General features: G+C 38.9%; 1 protein-coding gene across 2 annotated transcripts in view; it reads left to right on the forward strand.

The window, feature by feature from the left end:
* Window positions 1-200: 200 nt before the first annotated feature.
* The window catches only part of CDYL (chromodomain Y like), a 107,596-nt gene continuing 84,903 nt past the window's right edge, over window positions 201-22,893 (forward strand). The window contains exon 1 of one of the 2 annotated variants that reach the window (XM_065829890.2): window positions 201-781. In XM_065829890.2, coding sequence (XP_065685962.1) covers window positions 758-781 — 24 coding nt within the window. In that variant the 5' untranslated portion in view covers window positions 201-757. The remainder of the gene's footprint in view (window positions 782-22,893) is intronic. The other variant, XM_065829889.2, reaches the window with a different exon arrangement.

The raw sequence follows: 22,893 nt of genomic DNA on the forward strand, positions 1-22,893 counted from the left end.
CCCCGCTCGCCCGAACCCCCGGGCGCGGCCCCTCCCGCCCCCCGCGCGCCGCCGGGCTCAGCTGAGCAGACAATGGGAGATCAAAGCGGGGGGCGGGGGGGGGAGGATGGTGCCGGGGGCGGCTGGAGCCGAGGCGGAGCGGCTGCGTGTGGGGAATCTCTCTGCGCTCGATTAGTGTTCCTGGGGAGGGAGCGAGCGAGCCGGGGACGGAGGGGTGGGGGTGCGGGGCGCCGCCGCCGCCGTGCGTGTGTGCGAGTGAGTGTGTGAGTGCGTGTGAGTGTGTGTGTGTGAGTGTGTGTGCGTGTGCGCCGGCGAGTGAGTGTGTGCGTGCGTGCGTGCGCGCCGGCCTGCCGGGGTGTGCGAGAGGCAGCGCGAGGGCGAGGGAGTTGCGCAGCTGCCGTGCGCGCAGCCCCGCCGCCGCCGCCACCAGCAGCAGCAGCACCTCACTGGCATTTAGCGAGCGGAGCTGCTAGTTGCGCTGGAGAGAGACGCGCAGGGAGGAGGAGGAGGAGGAGGAAGAAGAAGAAGAAGAAGAAGAAGAGGAGGAGGAGGAGGAGGAGGAGGAGAACAAGAAGAAGGAGGAGGAGGAGGAGGGGAAGAGGAGGAGGGAGAGGGAAGAGGAGAAGAAGAAGAAGAAGAAAAAAAAGAAGAAGAAGAAGACGAGGAGGGAGAAGAAGAAGAGGAGGCCACACGGACACCAACTGAAACAAAGTATTTCCAAACCAGCACCCAACTCCACCTTGTGAGGCTCCCCAGCATGGCTTCCGAGGAACTCTACGAGGTAACAGCCCCCGAGCGCCGGCCCTGCCCCCGGCCCCGTCGGCCACCCCACCCCACCCGCCTTTTTGTTGCTCTCGGGAGAGCCGGCGATCTTGTCACCCAGACTTGCTGCGGCTGCCCCTTCCCGCTGGGCCCAGCGCCTGCGTGTGTGTCCCCCCCTCCCAGCCTGGCCCCCCGCCCCCCCTTCCCTCCCCAGTTTTGCTGGAGGAGGACGGAAATGTGACTGAAAGGAGGAGACGGCAAAGTGTTACCCGTGGCCTGCGCTTCTCTCCCCCCCCCCGCCCCACGTTCGCACAACACTTTGACTCCAGAAGGAGAAGGGGGGGTGGGTGCTGGATGGTGGGGGCAGCGCTGACAGCCGCGACTTGCTCCCGGAGTGAGGACGCCGAAGTGCGATCCCGGCGGTGTGCAAAAATGTGTGCAAAGCCGAGTTATTGCATGTGTCCGGAGAGGGGGGGAGGGCAGAGGGGCTTTTCTCCTGGATTTGTGTCTGTACCAAAGTCCTGTGCTACCATCCTGTGCCTTGGCCATGCAGCAAGCTGCGGTGATGCAAAAATATTAAAATTTAAACTCCTCGGCTCTTCGTGCTGTAACGATATGGTTAAGGTTGCGAAGGAAGCCCAAAAGATCCAAAGTTAAGGCTCTGACGTGCCATCGTTCACTTGTCACACGGGTGGTGGTCAAAGGGTGTGCTGAAGGGAGAGGAAGGTTTTGGGGTGAAGAAGGGAATGAGGTGACAGCCTAACTTTGAATTTCCTGTCTTATGATTGGCAATATCACATCCTTGCCCTTAACTGAAAAGCATTATGGTTCTCTTGGATTTAACTTCCTTGTTGTTATTTTTACAAGAAGTCATCCCTGGAAGTGAAAAGCCGTTGTTGTTTTGGAGCCATTCTTGTCTTTTGGGTAAAGAAGTGGCAACCCATAACCAAAAATGCTTTTATCTCATAGTTAATATGCATCCAGGCAGTGTTCTATTAAAAAATATTCATATCCAGAGGGTGGAAGGCTAAGGTCAAAGGGAGACAGACAGCCTTCAGGACACTTGACAGAAGATGTCTTACTGTTCTGTTGGTGCATGTGTGTCTCCCGTTAATGGAGTTACATCTGTGCTGCCATGGGTGAACAGATGCATAGAAGCCAGTGAAAGGTGCCCTGGGTGGGCTTGTATTTTAAGCAAGTTGACTGGAGAGTGGAGGTGCTGAACTGATAGTCTAGAAGACTGAAGGCCTGTATTCCCAAGACAGATAAATCATTGTTAATTGCTTTGGCACGTTTCCCCATCCTCATAATGTGGCTTAAGCCAATCTTGAAGGGATCATCCCTGGAAGGAAGAGAGAAATTTAGGGGCCATGCTGCATGTGAATGGATTGCCAAAAACTTGCTTTGACTTTGGCAAAAATTCTGTTGGGTTTGCATAGTTGGGCCCATAGACTCTGCTGTGACCGATACTTGCTCTTTGTGTGTTGCTGTATTTGATCAAAGATGGACAATGGGATGTCAGTTTTGGCAGGCATAAAAAATGACCAGAAAAATTCTATTTGCTGGACATTGGACTGAGGTTGAGAGTGACCACCGCTCATTACTCTCCTTGGTTTTCTTAAGTTGTGTTTGAAATGTTGACTTGTGCAAAAGGGTTGGTTGTCTGTTGAGCATGATCATCCTCACTGGGCAGGTGATGTGTGATGTCCGTTGGTCGAAAGCCTCTTTCACAAAAAGCCTGAAGTGATAAACTATTTTTTAACTTAGAAAATCAGACACATCCTTTAATTGTGTAAGTGTACAGTTTCCTTGAGAAGCCAAAATTGTTAATGCTTTTAGACTTGGAAGTGGCCAAGCTGTCGTCTTTGTTGTTTTTTTTTTTTTTTTCCCTAAATTGCTGCTTATTTTTGACGAGTTGTGTCTTTTAATGAAATTTATAGCCATTCCTAAAAAATCGTAAAGTAATACATTATTTATAGATAGTGAACACTGATTTTGGAAATATGTAACTGCAAGTTGACCTGATACGTTGAGTATTAGGTAATTTAAACTCTTCTGTGAACTGTCTGTGTTATTGACTGGAAGTTTACTTCTGTCTCATGGATTTATTTTTATTTTTTAATTAATGTCATACAATATTATTGGAATCTGTCATTGAAATCCATTGCCGTTTGTTATACCTCCATTCTTCCTTCTGAATCTTGATCTTGTTTTTTGATCAAAAAAAGTGTATAATCTGTGTGAGATTGTTAGATTAAGTATGAATGCCAGCTACTCCTGTTGATATGTGTCATGCTTCCTCCAAAATACAAATTATAAATCCTCTTAAAAATAATAAAAATTAAGGTAAGTGGGTTTATTTGTTTGGGTTTTTTGTTGTTGTTGTGTTGTTGTTGTTTTTTTTTTCTTGGGGGGGGAAATATTGTTGGTTTGGGTTTTGTTTTTTGGGCTTTTTTTGCTGTTGTTGTTGGTTGGTTGGTTTTTGGTTTTTTTTTTTTTTTTACTCTGGATATCATCTCTGGAGAGTGGGATCCAAACTGTAGGCCAGTGATTTGGAATTCAAAGATCAAAGCTTTGAAATACACTGATGGGGTGGAAGGATGACTTTCTTGGGTTGCTGTATATGCTGTGTGTCATTTGTTCCCAAGCATTTTAGAGGCTGTGGTAATGATTACCTGCTTCTGCTTTTTTTTTTTTTTTTTTTCCTTGAGGGGGTAAAAGATCTGAAGAAAAATATGAAACTTCTATTGAAAAAAATTGAAGGCAATCTTTTTTCTAGACCGAAAATGAAACAAGTAGTAATGCTGCCATTGTCTGTGGGTGAGGCGAATAACATAGTTTTTCTGTTTGTAAGTTTGGTTCCTCAAGTAACAACATGTTAGTGAGGTGGACAGACATGGAGAAACTGTTGAACAAGACACATAAAGGAAAACATAAGAAAAGGCGTCGTCAGTTTGTGTAGTTGGGTTTTTTAGTTTGTTTTTCCCAAAATTTGTTTCAATAGGGTGTTGACATCTTACAGCATTTTTTTTTTCGTAGATACCTGGTGCTATCTGCCTTACTGTGGATTTTGGACAGTCCTTTGCATACTGGGCAAACAGTATGGCTACTTTCTTTTACACAGTGACAAGGTTGCTTTGCTTTACTGCCTGAATCCCACCATTGCAAGATTGTTGCTTATTGTCATCACCTTCACTGGTGTAATTAGAAGCAGGGTGCCCACCTCATTGAGGAGGTTCATTTGGAAGCAAACTATGTTTGCTCTCTTTGCAGTCAAATCACTCGACCTCCTCTGACAGACCCTTGCAGTGATGTCTGGGATTGAAGTCATCCTGAACTGTGGTTTGGGATGACAGATTTGTTTGATGAAATGTGGAAGTGGTCCCATAAAAGTACTTGCCAGGATAACTGTGTGTTAGCCAGCAGGTCAGAATGGTCTACCAAATGGTAGTTGGTGGACAAATACTAAAGCTGTGCAGAGTGTGGAAGAGTCTCTTTCTTATAAAATTTAATAACTTTTTTTTTTTTTTAAACTAAGTGTGGTAGAAATAAACTGAAGTTCTCTGCCTGTTGGAAATCGTATTTAATCAAGCAACCAAGTGTTTCCACCTTTCCTCTGAGAATTACTGGTGGTATACATGGCCCACTGGATCCACTGTATTTTGGCTTGGGCTGTGATTGCTACTCATATCAAAACATTTTTACTGGCTTTTGCCGAGAAGTAAGCAAAAGAGTGTGAACTTTGTGAGAGCACCTGTGCATCAGTGTCTTTTCTTTACTTTGTATTTCACTTTGACATTGCTCGTAAACTCAGTGTTTTGGGGTGACTTAATCAATTTCAATTAAAATATTACAGGTTAACATATTTAAAGTCCTGTAGTTCAAAATCATACACTTTTCTTTTTTATAACATGGAAAATGTCTTTTTTTTTTTTTCCCCATTCTTCAAGTGTCTTATAAAATACATATGCGCTTTTTTCATCCCTATGCCTGGTATTCTCAAGGTGATACTTCGCTTCTTATAGTGATTCAGTATTTTTCATTTTATTTTTAGAACTAAAGCCTTTGACATTCAATTGTACAGATACAGTAAAATTACAAACTGAAACTAATTTCAAGAGTACCTGGATGAAATTCTATGGCCTTGCTATACATTAAGTTTGATCACCTAATAAGTAAGACCCGAAGACATGTATTCCACGCAAATTTAAACTTTGTGTATACAGTAGTGGCCACAAGTCAAAAAAGTGATCCTGTGGGCTCTTCTTCATTTACTGTGCTAGTTTTTAAATGACAGAGTAGAGAAAGTTGACAGAGAAATGCTGTAATTTAGTTCAAAATTTGATACTGCATTGGAATAACCCATTTAAAACCAAAGTTTGTCTCACCGCCCTAGAAACACTGCAGCGATCAGGTCTTCATCATGTTTTGTGTGTGTTTACTGGAAAGTTTAAACATTTGTTTTGCTGAAGTTAAATGAAATGGTAAATCTTTTATCTATTGGTACACAGTTTGGAGTTTGTTATAATTTCTTACAGCTATTTGATGAAAAATTGCTGTTAACAAATTAGAATTGCCTGTTTGGGCAACAGCCATTTTTTCTCCATTGAAATGGGTGGGTTTTATTCAACCTGTTGTGCAGGAAGTCCAGAATACTTTGGGATCTATGTTCTGCTGCTTGTTTCTGATGTGCTGATTCCTAAATCTTGGTTAAACATCACTGACACTTCTTCATAAAGGGGGTTTTACAGTTGTTGAGCCGTAATGCCTGAATCTTTGCTATTTTGACAAGTGGTGCAAATGTTCTTGCTTGTTTCAGAAGAGGTGAAAGACTAAGACTTGCTTGACTAACCCTAGCCAACTAAACAAGACTAGGAATTTCCATCAGACTTGTGTTGCTTCCACCCCTTAGGAACTGTACATCTGACTTTAAATGGAGTTGAGGATTAGCTGTTCCATCCATCCCCCTTTGGTGACTTTCACTTCTTTAAACCAGACAGAAAATGCAAGAGCACTGCAGGAATGGAGCCACCACGTTTAGTGTGAGAAATCTGGCTCTTTTCCATGCCCCTTGCCACACTGCGTATCACCAGCTTGAGCTATGTGTCGTCTCCTGTCCCAGAGCTCTAGGCAGAATTGCGGAGGCCTGGTACCCTGTTGGGGAAATACTGGAGTCCCGGGGGTTCCTCCAGCGTGCCCTGCCCTTCGTGGTGCCGCTGGCCTAGCGGGGCTCCAGGGGCTCCTCCCAGAGTTCAAATGCTCATGACCAAAGGAGTGAAATTGTGCCTGGGTCCTGCATAGGATCACAACCAGTTCATGAATAAGCAGAGGTTTTAGTAGTTTTCATGCACAAACCGCTTTTGTACATACATGTATATGTCATAGGTATATTAAGAAAATTGATTTTTTTTTTTTTTTCTATGTAACTTGCTTTGAATTGCCCATGTCCATCAGGGAAAAAAGGATGGGAGGGAGAGGAAACTGGAGAGGGGGAGAGATGCCCTGTCTACAAAGCATGTGAGGCTCTGATAATTCTTACCTTCAGAGTCTCTGTCTTTCACAGCAGACTGCAATTTAATTTCTTGAGGGTTTTTTTTTGTCAAAGATTGGCTAATGTGGTGCCAGTCACATTTGGAGTTACGGAATAATTACTTCCAACTTGCAAGGATGTACTATTGCAGAAGGTCCTTCCACTCTGCTGATGTTCAGTACCTCTTGAATGACGATGAATTATTGGACACAAAGGACTTAGTGAAACACACCACAGTCCCGTGTTCCTCAGGAAGGCTGGTGTAGCTGGAACAGTGTCAGCGATGCTGTGTCCCGCTTTGACTTCTCCGTAGGTGAAGCTTCATTTCTGCTGCAGCGTGTTTGACCTGTGCCAAAGCGATGGGAAAAACAAGTTACCATCAGTTACGGTTTCATCTCTTTTTGACAAATACTCCACATTTGCAAAAAGTGTATTTGACAGAAAGCTTTGACAACAAGAATGACTTCTTAAATATGCGATAACTGGATGTGCGGGTCTGTTGGATATAACTGATATGCAGGTCTGTGATGCCACTCTTCCTCTTCTGTAGTAAACTCAAAATCTGGCATTACTGGGCAGTGTGTTATTTTGGGGTATCTGTTGGAAGCACAAGCTCCACAGCTTGTATTTGTAAGGTGAAAATGGATGCTCAAGTCTCTCCCTGTTAACACATTCTGCCTGTGAGGTCTTGGATGGCTGGATGGCATATGATTACCTTATTTGTCAATAAATGCAGAGTTGTTTGGGTTTTTGTTTATCTGTGAGTAAAACATTAGTAATTTTCATATTAAATGTAACGTGCTTTGTCTGACAGAATAGTTAGTCCAGAAAATATCTTAAAAATGGAAGTTCTGTATTTTTCATTATCAAATGTATTCTCCAAAGCCATAGTATCTTTCTAAGAAAAGCTTTTATATTTCTAATTTTTGATGGGCTTTTGATATTTACACAAAATAATTTTGTGTTCTTTGAAATGATTTCTTTGAACTTCTCTCCATATTACTTAGAGGAAAAAAAATTGGCATGTTACTGTTTCAGTACACTATAAAGGCAAGAATATTTACTGTTTTCATAAACATCCTCAGAAGATTTACATATGTCCCTTAATGGTGACCTCCTGTAGATGTTTTTCAAGGAATCTATGAATATGTGTGATACATAGAATGGATATGGATAAAAACCACTTTTCAACCACAGCTTTGCACTTTTAAATTTTTTTGAAGCCACTTAGGTAGCATCAAATGCAAAATAAAGCAACTCCTTACTAAATATCTTTTAATTATATATTTTTAATTAATGATGAAATGAAGTAACTACTGCAACAGTTTTGTTGTTTTAGTGATTCCTTAGTGAGGATTCACATTTTAAAATCACACTGCATTAAAAAAATTAGTACAGTTCTGAGCAAACCTTCCTTCTTGGCCATGTTATGTCTGATGGTTTGTTTGTTTCATTTTTTTATGTGCAGAAAGATAAGGTATGTGTTTTAAGTGGCCTAACCACATTTGTAGTTGTGCCTCTCTAACTCTTCTGCCCCCACAGTTTCTGAGTTTCACAGCTTTTAAGTAAATTAAGTCTTAACATTCAATCTTTGCTGATTGTCATAGCAGCATCTGAAAAATCAAAACATGGGATTTTTTTAGTATCCTGGATGAACAGGGATGGAAGGAGATGTACTTTTTTCTTTTTCTTTTTCTTTCTTTCAAAAGTGACTTTGTGATTTTCCTTTTGCAAAGACATTTAAACACCTCTCTAAGCATCTTCACTTCCTGTAAAACACTGGGTTATGGAAATTTGCTTGGTTTAGAGAATAATAAATTTGCTTTAATTTTAAGATGCCACAGTATAAAGCAAGTTATGGGAAGTATGTTGTGATGTATTTATCTCAGAAAAATGTTAGATGTGCATTTTTTAAATATGTATGTAGGGAAACCATAGAGGTACATTCTGAAGAGTGTTGAAATGAATTTATCTTATACTCCAAAATACCTTCCTGACACTGTGATGCGTTGAGCGTTGTATTCAGGGGATATTCAGAAGCATATAGTTCTTTAAGTTCTTTCCATAAAATGCAGTTCTTCAGTGAAATTTCATCTATACATTGATAATATTTTTGTTACCAGTAACATTGTAGTTATTTGAAGGGTATTAAACAATTCAATGTAGCTTTTGGAAAGTTAGCTGGATTATAGTTTGGCTAGCTGCTAAATCATGTTCGTTTGTTGTGGTTTGATTTCAGCACATGATTTTCCCCAGTTACATGTATAAACTATAGCTTGTGTTAGCACAGTGTGACTCTTCCATCATATTTTAGTGGCTAGATCACTTACAAGGTTAAAACTAAGAGACCTGAGTTTCCGTCTCTATGAAATAATGAGACTGTAAGACTATGTAAGTACTTACACAAAATTATCCATCTAGTTCAGCATCCTCATTCCTATCACGAGTCTGTAATATCTTACTGTAGAGGGAAAAATGGGAAAGATGGCACAGCGATAATGACTGGGAGCTTCAGTGACTGGTTTTGTTGGGACCAAGGTATATTTCAGCCTTAGTTATAAAATGTCAGCAATGTGACCTGAGCTCCCCATATGTTCAGATGACACAAAATTGGGGGGAGCTGTTGACACTCTCGAGGGCAGAGAGGCCCCGCAGAGCGATCTGGATAAATTGAAGAACTGGTCAGTCACCAACTGCATGAAGTTCAACAAGGGCAAGTGCTGGATTTTGCACCTGGGACATGGCAACCCTGGCTGTGCATACAGAATAGGGATGAGATGCTGGAGAGCAGCTCTGCAGAGAGGGATCTGGGGGTTCTGGTGGATGGCAAGTTGAACACGAGCCAACAGTGTGCCCTGGCAGCCAAGAGAGCCACCCGTGTCCTGGGGTGCATCAAGCACAGCATTGCCAGCCAGGCGAGGGAGGTGATTGTCCCACTCTGCTCTGCGCTGGTGCGGCCTCAGCTGGAGCACTGGGTGCCATTCTGGTGCCACAGGATAAAAAGGATATAAAGCTACTGGACAGTGTCCAGAAAAGGGGTACGAAGTTCGTGAAGGGTTTGGAGGGGAAGCTGTATGAGGAGCGGCTAAAGTCACTTTGTTTGTTCAGCCTGGAGAAGAGGAGACTGAGGGGAGACCTCATGGGGCTACAGCTTCCTCACAAGGGGAGGAGGAGGGGCAGGCGCTGATCTCTTCTCTCTGGTGACCAATGACAGAACCCGAGGGAATGGCAGGAAGATGTGCCAGGGGAGGTTTAGGTTGAACATTAGGAAAAGGTTCTTCACTTAAAGGGTGGTGGAGCACTGGAACGGGCTCCCCAGGGAGGTGTCACAGCCCCAAGCCTGACAGTGTTCAAGAAGAGACTGGACAACGCCCTCAGACACATGGTGTGAACTGTGGGGTTGTCCTGTGCAGGGACAGGAGTCAGTGATCCTTGTGGGTGCCTTCCAACTCAGGACATTCTATGACTCTATGATTCAGATCCCATCTTAATTCCCTGTGCACATCTGCCAGAGGGTCACAGCTTCAGGCTCAAGGCAAAGGTGGGCACATGCGGGGGCAGGGTGATGATGTGTGTTTCTGTTGATCCTTGCAGAGCACGGTGTCAGCAGGAGTGTGGTATAATTGCTAGGTCGCTCACTTGTGTTAGCAGAATTGTGCATCAGTCTAAACTTTCATCATTTCTCTTCAGAGATTGTTTCTAAACACTCACTAGGGTCTTGTTCAAATGGTATACTTTAAGGCATTTGTAGAAGTCTTATCTGAGTCATATAACCACACTGTTTCTAAACATAATAAAGTATTAATTTTTACTTTAATTCAGAACACCAACTCTGAGTAAAATCTAAGGTTGTCAGCAGTGTTCGCTCTAGATATCTGCAAAGTCTTTGGTGGAAACTTCATATGCTTAAGGCCTGTATCCCAAAATAAGGTCTAGCTAAGTCCTTTGTGTGAGTAAGGTCCTGGTCTAGAAACCTCAAGAGAGAGGAATATGGCAACAGAATAAACCAAATTATAATATCAAATTCTATGAATTAATCTCATTATTTGAAATTAATACTGGTTTGTGAGTCTAAGTATAAACCATAGTAGATTGTATTGGAGTATAATCTTTCTAAAATTAGGAAGAATGATGGAAAACTTTTCCTTAAAGAGAAAAAAAATCTGAAATTTTTTTTGCTATGTAGGTTTTTTGCCATACTGTAACTCTGTATTATAACTCTTGGGTGACCCCTCATGTTTTCAAGGCTGGCACTTTTTTTTTTTCTAGCTTGTTTGGGACACAGATAAGGACCAAACTTGATCTTTGATTAATAGCACTTTCTAAGAACAAAGAAACAGAAAGAAAGTAGAAGCAATGATGTTTACATCAGCTTGAGAATCTTGAACTTTAGCTCTTAGTGTACTTTTCTGTGGAACTAGATCATAAATATAGTTATTTTTTGTTGAGTGAGCATTTCCAGCTAAATGATTTCTAATGCTTCCTAAAGTGACACCTTAGAGCCTCTTCCCCTGGAAGACCAAGGTGTCTGTAGGAACAGCTCACCACTGTGCTTTGCAGCTGAAGGAAAAACTACATGTCCAAACATTCCCAAGGGCAATGGAAGTTTTAAATTAGTGCAGTTTTAGAGGAGTCAATCAATTTTCACTTATGATACAGTAAGGTCAGACGTTTCAAAGTTAAAATTTAAACTGTCGGTGCACACCAGGTGTTTTATAGTGTACATACCTAGCTAGGGAAGATTAAAGCCCAGCTTACAAATTGTTTTCAAAGTTGTTCTTCTCTTTGTCTGGTTCATATGCTCCATGTTACGGACTTGGTGTTTTGGTTTGAGTATACAAAGAGAGGGTATGTGTTGAGTGGGAGAGTAAAGTACACTTGATCTCTATTTCATTTTAATTTAGAATAAGCATCCATAAGACAATGTAATACAGAAGTCTAGAATAAGCTCATTTGAGAGGCATGCTTTCCATAAAATTTACAGTGGAAAAAGCCTTATTTTTACTTTGGTCATCAAGGAATGATGATCAATAACAATAAAGATTTTTTTTTCCAAGATGCTGATGGCAAATAAGGTAGCATTCTGTTTCAAAAGATCCATCAGTGCTTCAGGTTCTATTTCACTCATGCTAGAGGCACCTCTTTTGTATCAGGGCAGCTCCTTAATTGATTTGTTTTTCCTCTCTCCCACATTCTACTCACCAGATCTCCTGAGAGTTGTGCTTATTTAGTTAAAATGCCCAAGAATAAAATATTAGATATTGAATGAGAAGATGGAAATTATTGTATTTAAGAGTGCTGCTTTGAGATGTAACATTGTAGGAGTGTTAAAACATAGAAGCCAGGGCATCAAGCAGTTGTTGATTTGACAGCTTATGTCCATGACTACAGAACCCTAATAGATTACTACTTCACAAATCTTTAAAACCACGCAAAGATAGGGTCTTGTTCTTTTTTTCATCAGCAGGATACAGGTGTCATAATCGTATGCAAATCATGCCATGCTTCTCTACTTTCTTATCAGTGAAGTTTTAGTAGCAGGGATGTTTGTCTTGTATTGGATTTTTTTTTTTAATGTTTATTGAGATAAATCATTAAAACACCTTATCTTTAAAACCAATTCCTTACAAGGATCAATTTCAATTTTAAGTTCAGTTTTGCCCTGAAACTAGTGCAATGCAGAACAAGCATATTGAATAAGATGGTATTTTGGAGGTTATCTCTGCTGCCATTAGTGGCAAAACATGAATTTAGTGAGGAGATAGAATGAGTACTAGGATGTTGTATGGTTTCTGCGCCAACGAATGTTAGGTCTTGATCCACCCCTAGTGAGAGATGGACCTTTACTGTTATTAATTTATACCTATTGCTAGGTTATGTATTTTCTTCCATTTATCTAGATTAAATTGTTTGTTATGCTCTAGTTTTTCATACCCTTGGATACTCATGAAAAAAATGAATGATGGACAGCTGTCAGTTAAGCTACAGTTAAAATAGTGCGGCATAAAGTTTTTTTTTCAGTGCAAGTCAAGATCTGAGTTAATTCTTTACTGGTAAAATGGGAAGTTTCTGTCTTTATTGTTGTGTGTTATTTCAGTATATTCAGTATTAATTGAATTATTCAATATTAAAGTCCTTACTCAAGTAATTACAACCTAGTTTATTCTAAAGAATTTAATCCTCTGTGCTTGAACATATATATCTCTAATCAAAGTTATTAAATGTAACAAAACTGATTCCTTGCATACACACAAAATAATTTGCTTTATTATGGCATTCTTATTATCAAGTAAAAATAATGTCCTTTGGGTTTTTTGTTTGTTCATGATGGACATCTTCATAAACAATGGGAATTAATAAGAGTCATTATTCTCATGTATATATATTTATTATTATTATTATTATTATTTCCATTAGTAAAACAATGCTTTATTTGTCTCTCTTTAATTTTTCTTCTGTACACTGGTTTACATATATGAAGCTTGAACTAAGATGCAAATAGAAGTGATTAATTTTGGGGAAGTGACTTTATATCTTTATATACTAAATAAAGTCTTAAAGTATACTGAGACAGTGAATTGTGAGAAGAGGAAGAAGAGAGTAATGATTGGACAGTGGAACCATGCGATAATTTTATATTCTGCTTTTCTCTAATTGAATGCTCCATTTTCATTAATTTGTCCCTTTTGTCAAATGTTTGAGCTCTACCTTCCCAGTGTCTTACCAATACCTCTTGTTTTCAGTCAGATTACAAGAAAAATCTTTTTCCATCCAATCTGTTCAGAAAAGGACACTTTCAGTGTGGAATCAGTTGTATATTGACTGTGAAGTAGGATTGATTTTTATTCTTCTGAGCAAGAAACTGGCACTTTGTTATGTAGTGGAAGAAAGGCATATCCTTCTAGAACTTCCCTGTCTTTTGTAGAAAGATGGATACGTAGGGGTTGTTGGGAGAAAATGGAGGACCTCATCATTAGGACACCCAAATCCTGTCTTAAAAAATGCAATTCTCACTTTCCTCTGTCATAGTTAGTCCAGGACTGAGCATATCGCTCAGACTGAATATTTTAGAGATGATTGCTAATCATGTGCTCATCTCCCTGACAAAGTTTGAATTGTTGAACGAATGCACAAGCAGGATAAAGCCTTTTTTTTTTTTCCCATCCCAGTAAATATTGTCAGAACATCTTAAAATGAAGTAGAGCAGGCTAATTGGATCTTACAAAGAGAAGCCATGCTACAAGTACAAGCCACAGACAAACCTGTCTCCCTTTTATATTGGTTTTGGTGAGTTTTCTTTGGTTTTGTGAAGCTAACTGCGGAGGTATTAAACTACCGTGCAATGTTGTCTTCAGTCTCCTCTGTAATCTGTGATGAGAGTCATCCAGAAGGCCATTCAGACCATCTAAGTGAAATTCTTCTAGAAGGTCATCAGAATGGCAACTTCATCCCCTTCCTCTACAAAGAGGTATAGAAAGGCTACTCAGGTTAATTTAGTCAGTTCGGTTAAGTATACTTAAATGTGACCTCCTTAGCACTGAGGTAGTTTTTCCTTTTTCTACTGTCTTCTGAGCCCAATGCAGAATAATACCCAACTTTTCATTCATTACAGGCCTTCCCTTGGGACTGTAAACTGTGTTAGTAGGTGAATGTTGTTAAGGGATTGTGCTGTTGAAGTATAAAGTGTTTAGGCACAGCACTGACCTACTGTGGTGTAAGTTGTTATCTGAGTGACAGTAACTGATCAAGTTGTGTTTTTAAACCATAATAGTTGTATTTTACTTCAGATTACCTTAAATCTCAGCAGGTGTTTGTGTGGCAGCACTTTATAATTGACTTCAGCAGGTCCTTCCTCTGACCACTCAGCTGTTCCTTCTGTTGAGTCACAACAGCAGCTTGGCCATGTGTTAAGAGGATTGGAAAATCGATCTGGCGTAATTGAAAGCAAGCAAGCAAACAAAAACCCCTAGCTCCAAAAATGTTTATTGGGTTGAATGGGTTCCTCAATCTGGGTCAGTGCATGGCCATACACATATGTGCCAGGATCGTGAAGCAGGTGTGGAAGGTCATTGGAGATGTTGAGCCACCAAGTCATGTCCACAGAAGAACAGCCTCAATGAGCAAGCCCTGAGACCAGCAGAAGGAATTTGTGTGTCCTGATAGCATTTGTGTCAGTTTTCCTTTCTTAATGTTTCTTTGAGTGGCCTGGTGTTTAAAAGTTAGTTTTGAAACATACTAATTATTGAGGAAGGAGAGTATCTATTCCTTTTTCACTTTCAACTGTGAGTCTGAGGGGCTCTGTTCTCTACAGCTTAAGCAAATTTAAGTGCTCTGGGCCTTGCTTGCCACCACTGCCTCTTCCCACAAACCGCTCATTCTTCCCCCTTCCTTTACACCGACACAGATTTGTGTCCCTGTTTAGCTGAAGGCTGTCTGCTTGGTTTGTAGAGTGAGTTTTCTGGCAGTTTTCTGACTGACTTAGGTTGAAATCCAAGAGGTACCACTTCAAGTAAAGGAGCAGAAATATATGGCATTGCTGAAGGGAGACAGGAGACAATATTGGGTAAATGTGGTGGGATGGTTGCAAAAATGACTTTGCTTTCAAAAATAGATAAATAAATTGCTCAAGCTGCATGTTTAATTTTTAGCTGGATCAGCTCACTGGACTGACTTGCAGTGTAGCTGCACAGCTTCTTGCCCTTGGCTTGTGCTGACTCAGAGAGCTGGTGTCCCTGGGCTGCACCCTGAGGTCACACAGCAGCAATGCAGCTCCGTGCAGGGACAGAGGGAGGAGCAGTGCCCCGAGAAAGTGGCTGCGCCAAGTAATGGGGTGAACATGTTTGGAGTAGAAGATGCTGTGCTGTGTATTTTAGCAGCTGGTTACACTTCCATTTTAATGTGAAAACGGAAAACTTGTGCTTGCAACAATTTGGGATTCCAGTTTATCTTCAGTGCTGCATTAACTGCTATTTATTAACAGTTCCCTGAATTTTACTTTAAGCACAGCAGTTACAAAGCTTCCTGAAACTTTTTTTTTACTTCTAGAGAGCCACATGGGTAATGAAAATTCTGCAGCTGTGTAAGGTTGTCTTTTCCCTGTCCACCTTCATTATGTTACAATTATGCTCTGATGCTGTTGCGCAAACCCCGTGTAAAGACGGGTGTGACACAAAAGCACAGTTAAAAGTATAATTTATTTCTAAGCATTCCGTTTATTCACTGAGTGGGCAGGGAGTGGGATAGGACAGGATGTCTCCTTGTAGTTGAGCTTGCTTTAAGCTGCATTTCATTTAAAAGGCTGATATCCTTAAAGATTACTTCAAAGTATAAGCACAGTCAGTATCTTTTGGGTAGAAAAACTTACTCTTTCATTACTTTCGGTTTCAGTTTCATGGGCAGGAACAAATTCTTTTCACTTTGAACGTGTTTATGTGAAGGTGGGAAAACTGATAAGGAAAGTTAACTGTGTTGCTCTTTAACTCCTTCAAATATATAAATAAAAATTGGTTAGGAAATAATAATATCCACTAATACTAAAGACTACAAGGCTAGTGCTGTATTATGGAAGGATTTGGGAACATAGAGGTAGTAATTGAATGAGAATTTAGAAAGCAGCCAAGCAGTTTTAAGTGTGCCAAATGCAATGTTCTCAGTTCTGTGTGTGTAGGCCCCTTATTTTGTTTATATTAAGCAAAAGTATTCTGTCAATTATTTAGGTGTAGCTAATACTTAAGAAATGTATTATTTCTAAATGTTAAATATGATGACGAAAAGACTAGACTATGTATTCAGCATTTAAAAGACATTTTTCTTTCATTAAAGATATTTAATATGCTTATTATAAATGTAGTCTACATTTGTATGCAGCTTGAAAACATGAAATAGATTAAAATATTGGTTATTTCAGGGGTGTAGCACACAAAAATTAAGATTGTGTGAATGTATATTCAGATGACTCATTGTTTTAACAGGTGCATATAGCAAAAAGTTTAAAAACTACATTTTGCTTCTAGACCAGTACAATGTAATGGCATTGCCAGCCATTGGCATTGGTATTTCATTTAGTTAAAAAAAAAAAAAGTACAAAACAAGATTACAGTCAGTTCAAAAAAATTCTGTTGATTATTGTCTGTAAACTCAATCCAATATATTCAAATTTATTTACTTGCCAACAAAGTATTTGAAACAAAGCAAAAATCAAACCATGAACACTTTAGACTACTTACATGAAAATTACTAAGTCAAACAGACTTCTACTGTGACAGTTTTTATTGAGTGTCACACTTCATTATTAAGAGCAGAAGCAAATTATAAAATGAGGCCATTTTTATTACCACTTCCATCTTTTCTCTATGGTTCAATTCTGACATTGTTTTAACAGCCAGCCTGACCTAGACACTGTTGTTTTTTACACCCAGAAAGCATGGATTAAAACATTACGTTCTATTTTTAATTGTTCACAAGATAAAAGCAACTAAACAAAGTGTACATTTAAGGATAGAAAGCTGCCTCAGAAAGTCCTGTAAGGTCTGAACATTCTTTTTGTAGAGATAAAGGCACATTTTCCTGGGGTTTATGTGGCAGAGGAATCTTTCTTTAAATGTCTAGATGCAAAGAAACTATGCATTGTTATTTCAGAGTGATTACATTAGGGGATCTTGAATAAAATTTTCTTGGAATTTCTAATATGTGCAGGTCATTCACCATACTTTTCTGTGAGTAAGAAATTTTGTTCTGTCCAATTTTACTCTTCTGACAAAAAAGAAATAACATCATTTCCATGAAAACAATCAGCACTGATAGATATCACTGCTTATTTGAAGCTGCTCTATCCATTACAGGCCTTGCCAATAATAAATAATCACTTTTTCTACAAGGATGACTTCCTAAAAGTAGTGCAATACAGATTTTACTGGAAATATAAAGAAAACAATTTTGTCTCAATGTTATATTCCTTAAAAGTAAAAGTTACCTGGGGATTTGTAACTCTTACAATGAAGAGTCATTAGGGATAGGTATGATACCGTCATAGTGTAGTAAGGCAGAAGTGAAGATTCAAATGGATGAAGATTCAGAGAAAGTGCCATGAGCAGTAGTGGCTATTAGCTTTCACAATGAAAAGACCATTCGTAGTAGTTTATACAGACACTAATCAGAAACCTTCTATCAATGGGGTTAAGAACGATAGGAAAATTCTCTTATTTATTGAGAGGCAAAAAATGCTGGTAGTTACGTGTCTACTAGATAGGGACAATAAGTTGAGAAGAGACTGCAAAAAATGTTGTTCTATGACTCTTTAAAAAAACTTGCTGTGAGTTAAAATACTGTTGTTCCCTGTCCAAAATCTGGGTGTTGTGTTCACAATTTACAGTGATTTCCAACAAAATATTTCTTTATTCTAGTAGAAACAAACAAATCTGTTTCTTTTTTTTTTTCTTTAGTCTGCATTAGTCAGGATTTAAAATAAGCCAACCAACCCAACCAACTGAAGATATTTAAGGTATTAGGTTTTGTATTTTGTTTTGGTTTAATTTTAATTGTTGTAGAACTGTAAATGAGATAGGATAGGCCAGGATATAACATAAATACTAGACTGGACAGGTTGATAATGATCACAGAAAGGACTATGGAAATGCTGAAATGAGAACTGCTTAGCAGAAAATTGAAGAAAGCAGAGTCACCGCTTGCCCAACTGTTCGTGATGATTAGAACTTATCTGTTTTTATTTATTCTGAAGCTGAAAGTACTTTGGTCAACAAAGATATTCATGCAGGTATAGTAAGCTTTCATAAGGCACTTGATGCAGTATTGCATGGCATTCTGATTTTTAAAACCCAGCTCTTTGCTAAGTCAACATGGCCCATATTAAGTACATTTCAAACTGGCTAATTGACAGATCATAAAGCAGTAATAGATCAAGGACGTTCATGTTGGATTTCATAGAAGTTTTTCACAGCCCATTGCTTTGAGGATTTGGATAATGAACTGGAGGAAAATATAATCTCTGATAAAATGCCTACGTGTAAAAAATTGATGGATTGATAACTGTGAAGGATGGTCTGTACTTAGTTAATGGGGATCATTTCAACATATGTTAATATAGCTAAATATATCTGTCTAGACAGTAAGATCATACATATAGGATGGAAAGTAATACTTTGGAAAAGAACAATTCAGTGATTGATACAGTAGCTAAAATGCAGTGTGCTCCCTATGGATATAGGGGATCTCGAGTGGAATTAAATGTGCTTTCGTTTTGCTGTATAGCTGTAGTGAGACAACATTAGAAAATTACACCCTGTTTGAGCTTAAGGTGAAAAAAAAAAAAGCCAGAACAAAACAACAACAACAAATCTGGTTAAAAAGATTCAGAAAAACATGTCAAAGGCAATTGAAAACCTTAAAAACAAGTAAGTGAACAACTGCTGGTGTATAGTAAGAACCTGGAGAAGCTCAGTCTGTTTAGTTTAGCGAAGGGAAGTACAAGAAGTGACTGGCCTGTGAGTACTTATATGGGGCAAAGATTTCAGAAGAAGCAGTCCTGTAGGTATAGTAGGCAATGGTATGAGAAAATACAGGAGCTGAAAACTGAACTCAGTTGTTTTTCTTCTAGAAATATAATAAATTTAATACGAAGGCAGTTATCCATAGGAACAGTTTATATAAGGATGTTCTGGATATGTCAGTGATAAAAAGCTGTGAACTTTTCCAAAAAGATGCCTTTAGCTCAAGCGCAATATGACGGCTTGATGCACAAATTTTGGAGTGAAATTATCTCTTTGACAGGAAGGCAAAATAAATGATCATCATTCAGTAAAATCTGTGAGTTTGGATAATACACAGGTCATCCACAAAATCTGACAAAGGTGTTTTCAGCATCAAAGGCACCCTGTACTCAGCTGTAATGTATCTATTTCTGAAGGGAAGGCTGAAAAGAGAAGTGAAAAGGAGGGGTGGGGGATATGGGGAGTGGATATAATTAAGAAGAGTTTAAATCTTATTATACATGTACAGAGGAATTAAGTATGAGATTTATTAAATCAAAATATGTAATCATCCAAGCAATACATACATGTTCTATATAGCGTTTTGAAAGATTTTTACATTATAATTGTGTGGATTAGCAACGAGCTGGGAACAATACCCTGCGATTTGTTAAAGGAGAGACAATAAAGTTCTTCTAGACAGGAAAGAATCTACATTGTTAACAGATGACCTGTAAGTTCAGCTCATTGAAAAGGCAAATATTTTGACCAGGAGAATAATTCTTCCTGTGGAGCGGTATGACTTGCCGTGCTGAAGCCATACAGCTATTTTTAACCATGTCACAGCTATTGAGCTTAGTCTTCAACTTACTTCATAAACAGTGTAAAAAAGACTAAGTAAGTCTTTCTCTTTGATGAATGTAGAGGTGAATATGTCAGAATCCCTTTTTGTTGCAGTTCTTGTTTATTTTGTGTAATTTCTATGGCCTTTTAACAGTTCAGATGTAGATTGCTGTCTGTTGTTATCATTATCTGCCAGGTCCTGTTTTGTTAAACTCCAGAAGCACTGTTGCATCGGAGTAACGGATGGCAAATTCTAGAGTTACATGTGGAATGGAGGTTGTTATGATCAAGAGGGGAAAAAAAAAAAAAAGAAAAAGTTTAGACTATATAAAATCTTGATTCCTGCAAATGGCGCAGATACAGTTTTCCAAAAGTTGGTTCTTGAACACTTCTGTGGCTTAAAATACAGCTTTACAGTACAATTTGAGTTCAGTGTGTAGCTTTTCAGCTTGTCTGGATTCTATCAGATGCTTGACTTGAGCATCTGAAATCTTAGTCAGAAAATCTTTAATTTGATTTCCTGAATTCTGGGGTTAATATTTTTAATTATCTTGCACTTTAACTCTGAATGATAATGTATTTTTTCTGTTTGGATAATGATTTTGTTTACTATGGTAAAGGTCTCTCAATTCCCTTAGTGCTTTCTAGGACTAAATTTGTGCTTAAATTACGTCTTGCAAGGGAAGATTCTTCAGTTCATAAGATGTGTTAGTAATTGTGATCTTATTGAAAAATATTTGAAGGACTGAAATGATGTTTTCAAGACCTATGTTTATCGTAGATTTAACATATCTCAGTTGTCAAAGATGGTATGACGGTAAATGATACATCAAGGAAAATCCATTTTAACTTTAAAACTCTGCATCACTTAGTAGACAGGCTTATGTATCCAGGTAGTTCTTTGTTACAACCTCTGCATATTATTTTGTGATATGCCTCTTGAGATTGTGTATCTCTAAATCTAAATTCTGTATTATTTATTTGGGACATGCTATAGAGTTTATGCTTACTCTGTGTATGTATGTAAGTGTGTATTGCATCCTTTGGGAAGAAAACAAACATCTTACCTTGTTAATTACCATCCCCTTCCTTGTAATGTGGCTTTAGCTTCTCACAATTTTTAGGAAAGCATGACCCAAATAGGAGAAACAACTATAAATTACACAGAGTTCCTTTTCCACTTTTTCAATTAGTGAGTATAATCCCTGTACCTACCTAAATGCTGAAATTTGGTCAGCCCTGATCTTTTCTTTCTTCTCTTCACCGCTTCCCTGCACCTATGCTAATGAGTTTGTGGAAAAATGGAAGGCAGGCACTATGCAGTAAAAGTTCATGATAACTTACTTGATGATTTTGTGGCAGGCTGAGAGCAGACAAGAATACCTTTGAGTTTTATTCGTGGAAACGAACCATGAAGCGTACCCAAGCACAGAAATGTTCCTTATGTTAGGGCGCATTACGGTAGTTCACCGTAACTTTTAAAATAACCAGTTTGACACTTTTTAGAAGGGCCATTTGACTGATTAAAAAAACAAAAATAATGACTTTTGCTTGCACGATACAGATGTGTGTGTACAAACAAACCATGTTAGCCTCTTGTTCAAATGTACTTGATAAATTGGATAAAACTTTTGCACACCTGCAAAGAGGGGGATTGTGAGCTCTCCTGGGCAAGGGCTATGCCTGAGCATTTTTTTTTCTTTATAGATTTTATACCACATCGTATAAAGACTCTTACTTACGTCACAAATTCAAACACTCTAGATTGAGGAAATGCCAGATATATGGTTGCCTGTGAGTTCTTAATTCTCCTTCTCCATATCTAATTTGTGCGCAGACTGGATCATGGGTCTTGTGGTCAGGAAAAAAACTTGTTTGCAGCCATAATTAAAAGAGAACTAGAAGGTGCACAGCTAATCTACCCTTTCCGATGAATTCAGTGGGAAGGGGTGCTTCCCCCTCCATGCTCCCAGGAGGGAAGCGTAAGCCATGAGCACATGCCATGGTACTGACATGTTTAGGTGACATGTTTATCCTTATTCTCAAGGACTAGAGATTCCCATGTATTTCCACGGAAATGTATGTTGATATCCTGCCTTCCCCGCTGGCCTGCTTGGCTGGGTGTTCCCTCTACCAACACTGGCACTCAGGATTTCACACAGAGTCAGTGTAGGGAGTTTATTCATCTGAAAATTCTTCCTCACAACCCCCCACTTTTTTTTTTTTCCTCCATTTTGCTTAATAAGGTTAGTTTGAGGCCAGATTTGCTTCATGAACAGGTTCCCTTTATATTTTGGCAACACTATGAGGATTACTTTAAGCAACTGTGGAAAAGCATCCTTGGACACTTCAATCTGCTAAGATTTCAGAAGCTGCTGGCAATACTGGAGTTGTTATAATTTCTCAAAAAGACTGCCATTGTAAGGAAACTTTAAATATGGCATTATTTCACTACCAAATACCTTTAATGTAACATGCAAAATTTTATTATGATGATAACATTGTAGCTGAAATACCAATGCTTTTTGTATTTGTAGTTGAAAGCATCTAGAATGAATTTGTTAATTAAAAACTTGAGTCATATCTACTTAAAACAAAATTGCAAAGCCCAAATTCTCAATCTGGAAGTTAAAACCCAAAATTTCTGGAAATTTATTTACTAAGAGTGCCTGTTGTTTTATGACAAAAGAGTACAGAGTCAAATTTTGTTTCTCTTGTAAAATTTTCTCCTTATTCTTTCTTGTTCAATAATTTTCTTTACTTGGAATGCACATGAGAAGCTGATGATTTTGCTAATTTATTTTCTCCTTTGGAAAATGAGTAAAATGATGGGGGAGGGAGCGTACTTCTAATGAGCATTTTTCGGTTCCCATCAATAACTATTCTGATTATCATCAGTATAAATGTTGTACCCAGCTGTGTAGGTAAGGAGTCAATATTTTTTTCCATACCATCACAACTGTCATTCATAATAACAATTTTATTTTTCTTTCTCTACATGGATTCCAGTTAGCGTGTTTGACTACGCATACAGAATCAATTTTCTGGGCTCTTGCCTGCTTCCTAGAAGCCATTGCTTTTTCTCACTTGAATTAAAGAGTACCTTTTTTTAAAAATAATGATGTGTTTCCTGTTCATGTAGCTTCTCTTGCTGTCTCTTATCAGGCTTAGAAAATAATAGCAACCTGCCTTCAATGTATATATTTACAGTCCTCTTTCAGCAGTAGCTTTGTGAATGGAAGAGCAAGTCCACCCCAAAGCGTTCATCACTGC

Source organism: Patagioenas fasciata, chromosome 2, assembly GCF_037038585.1.
Source record: "Patagioenas fasciata isolate bPatFas1 chromosome 2, bPatFas1.hap1, whole genome shotgun sequence".
Lineage (NCBI taxonomy): Eukaryota > Metazoa > Chordata > Aves > Columbiformes > Columbidae > Patagioenas > Patagioenas fasciata.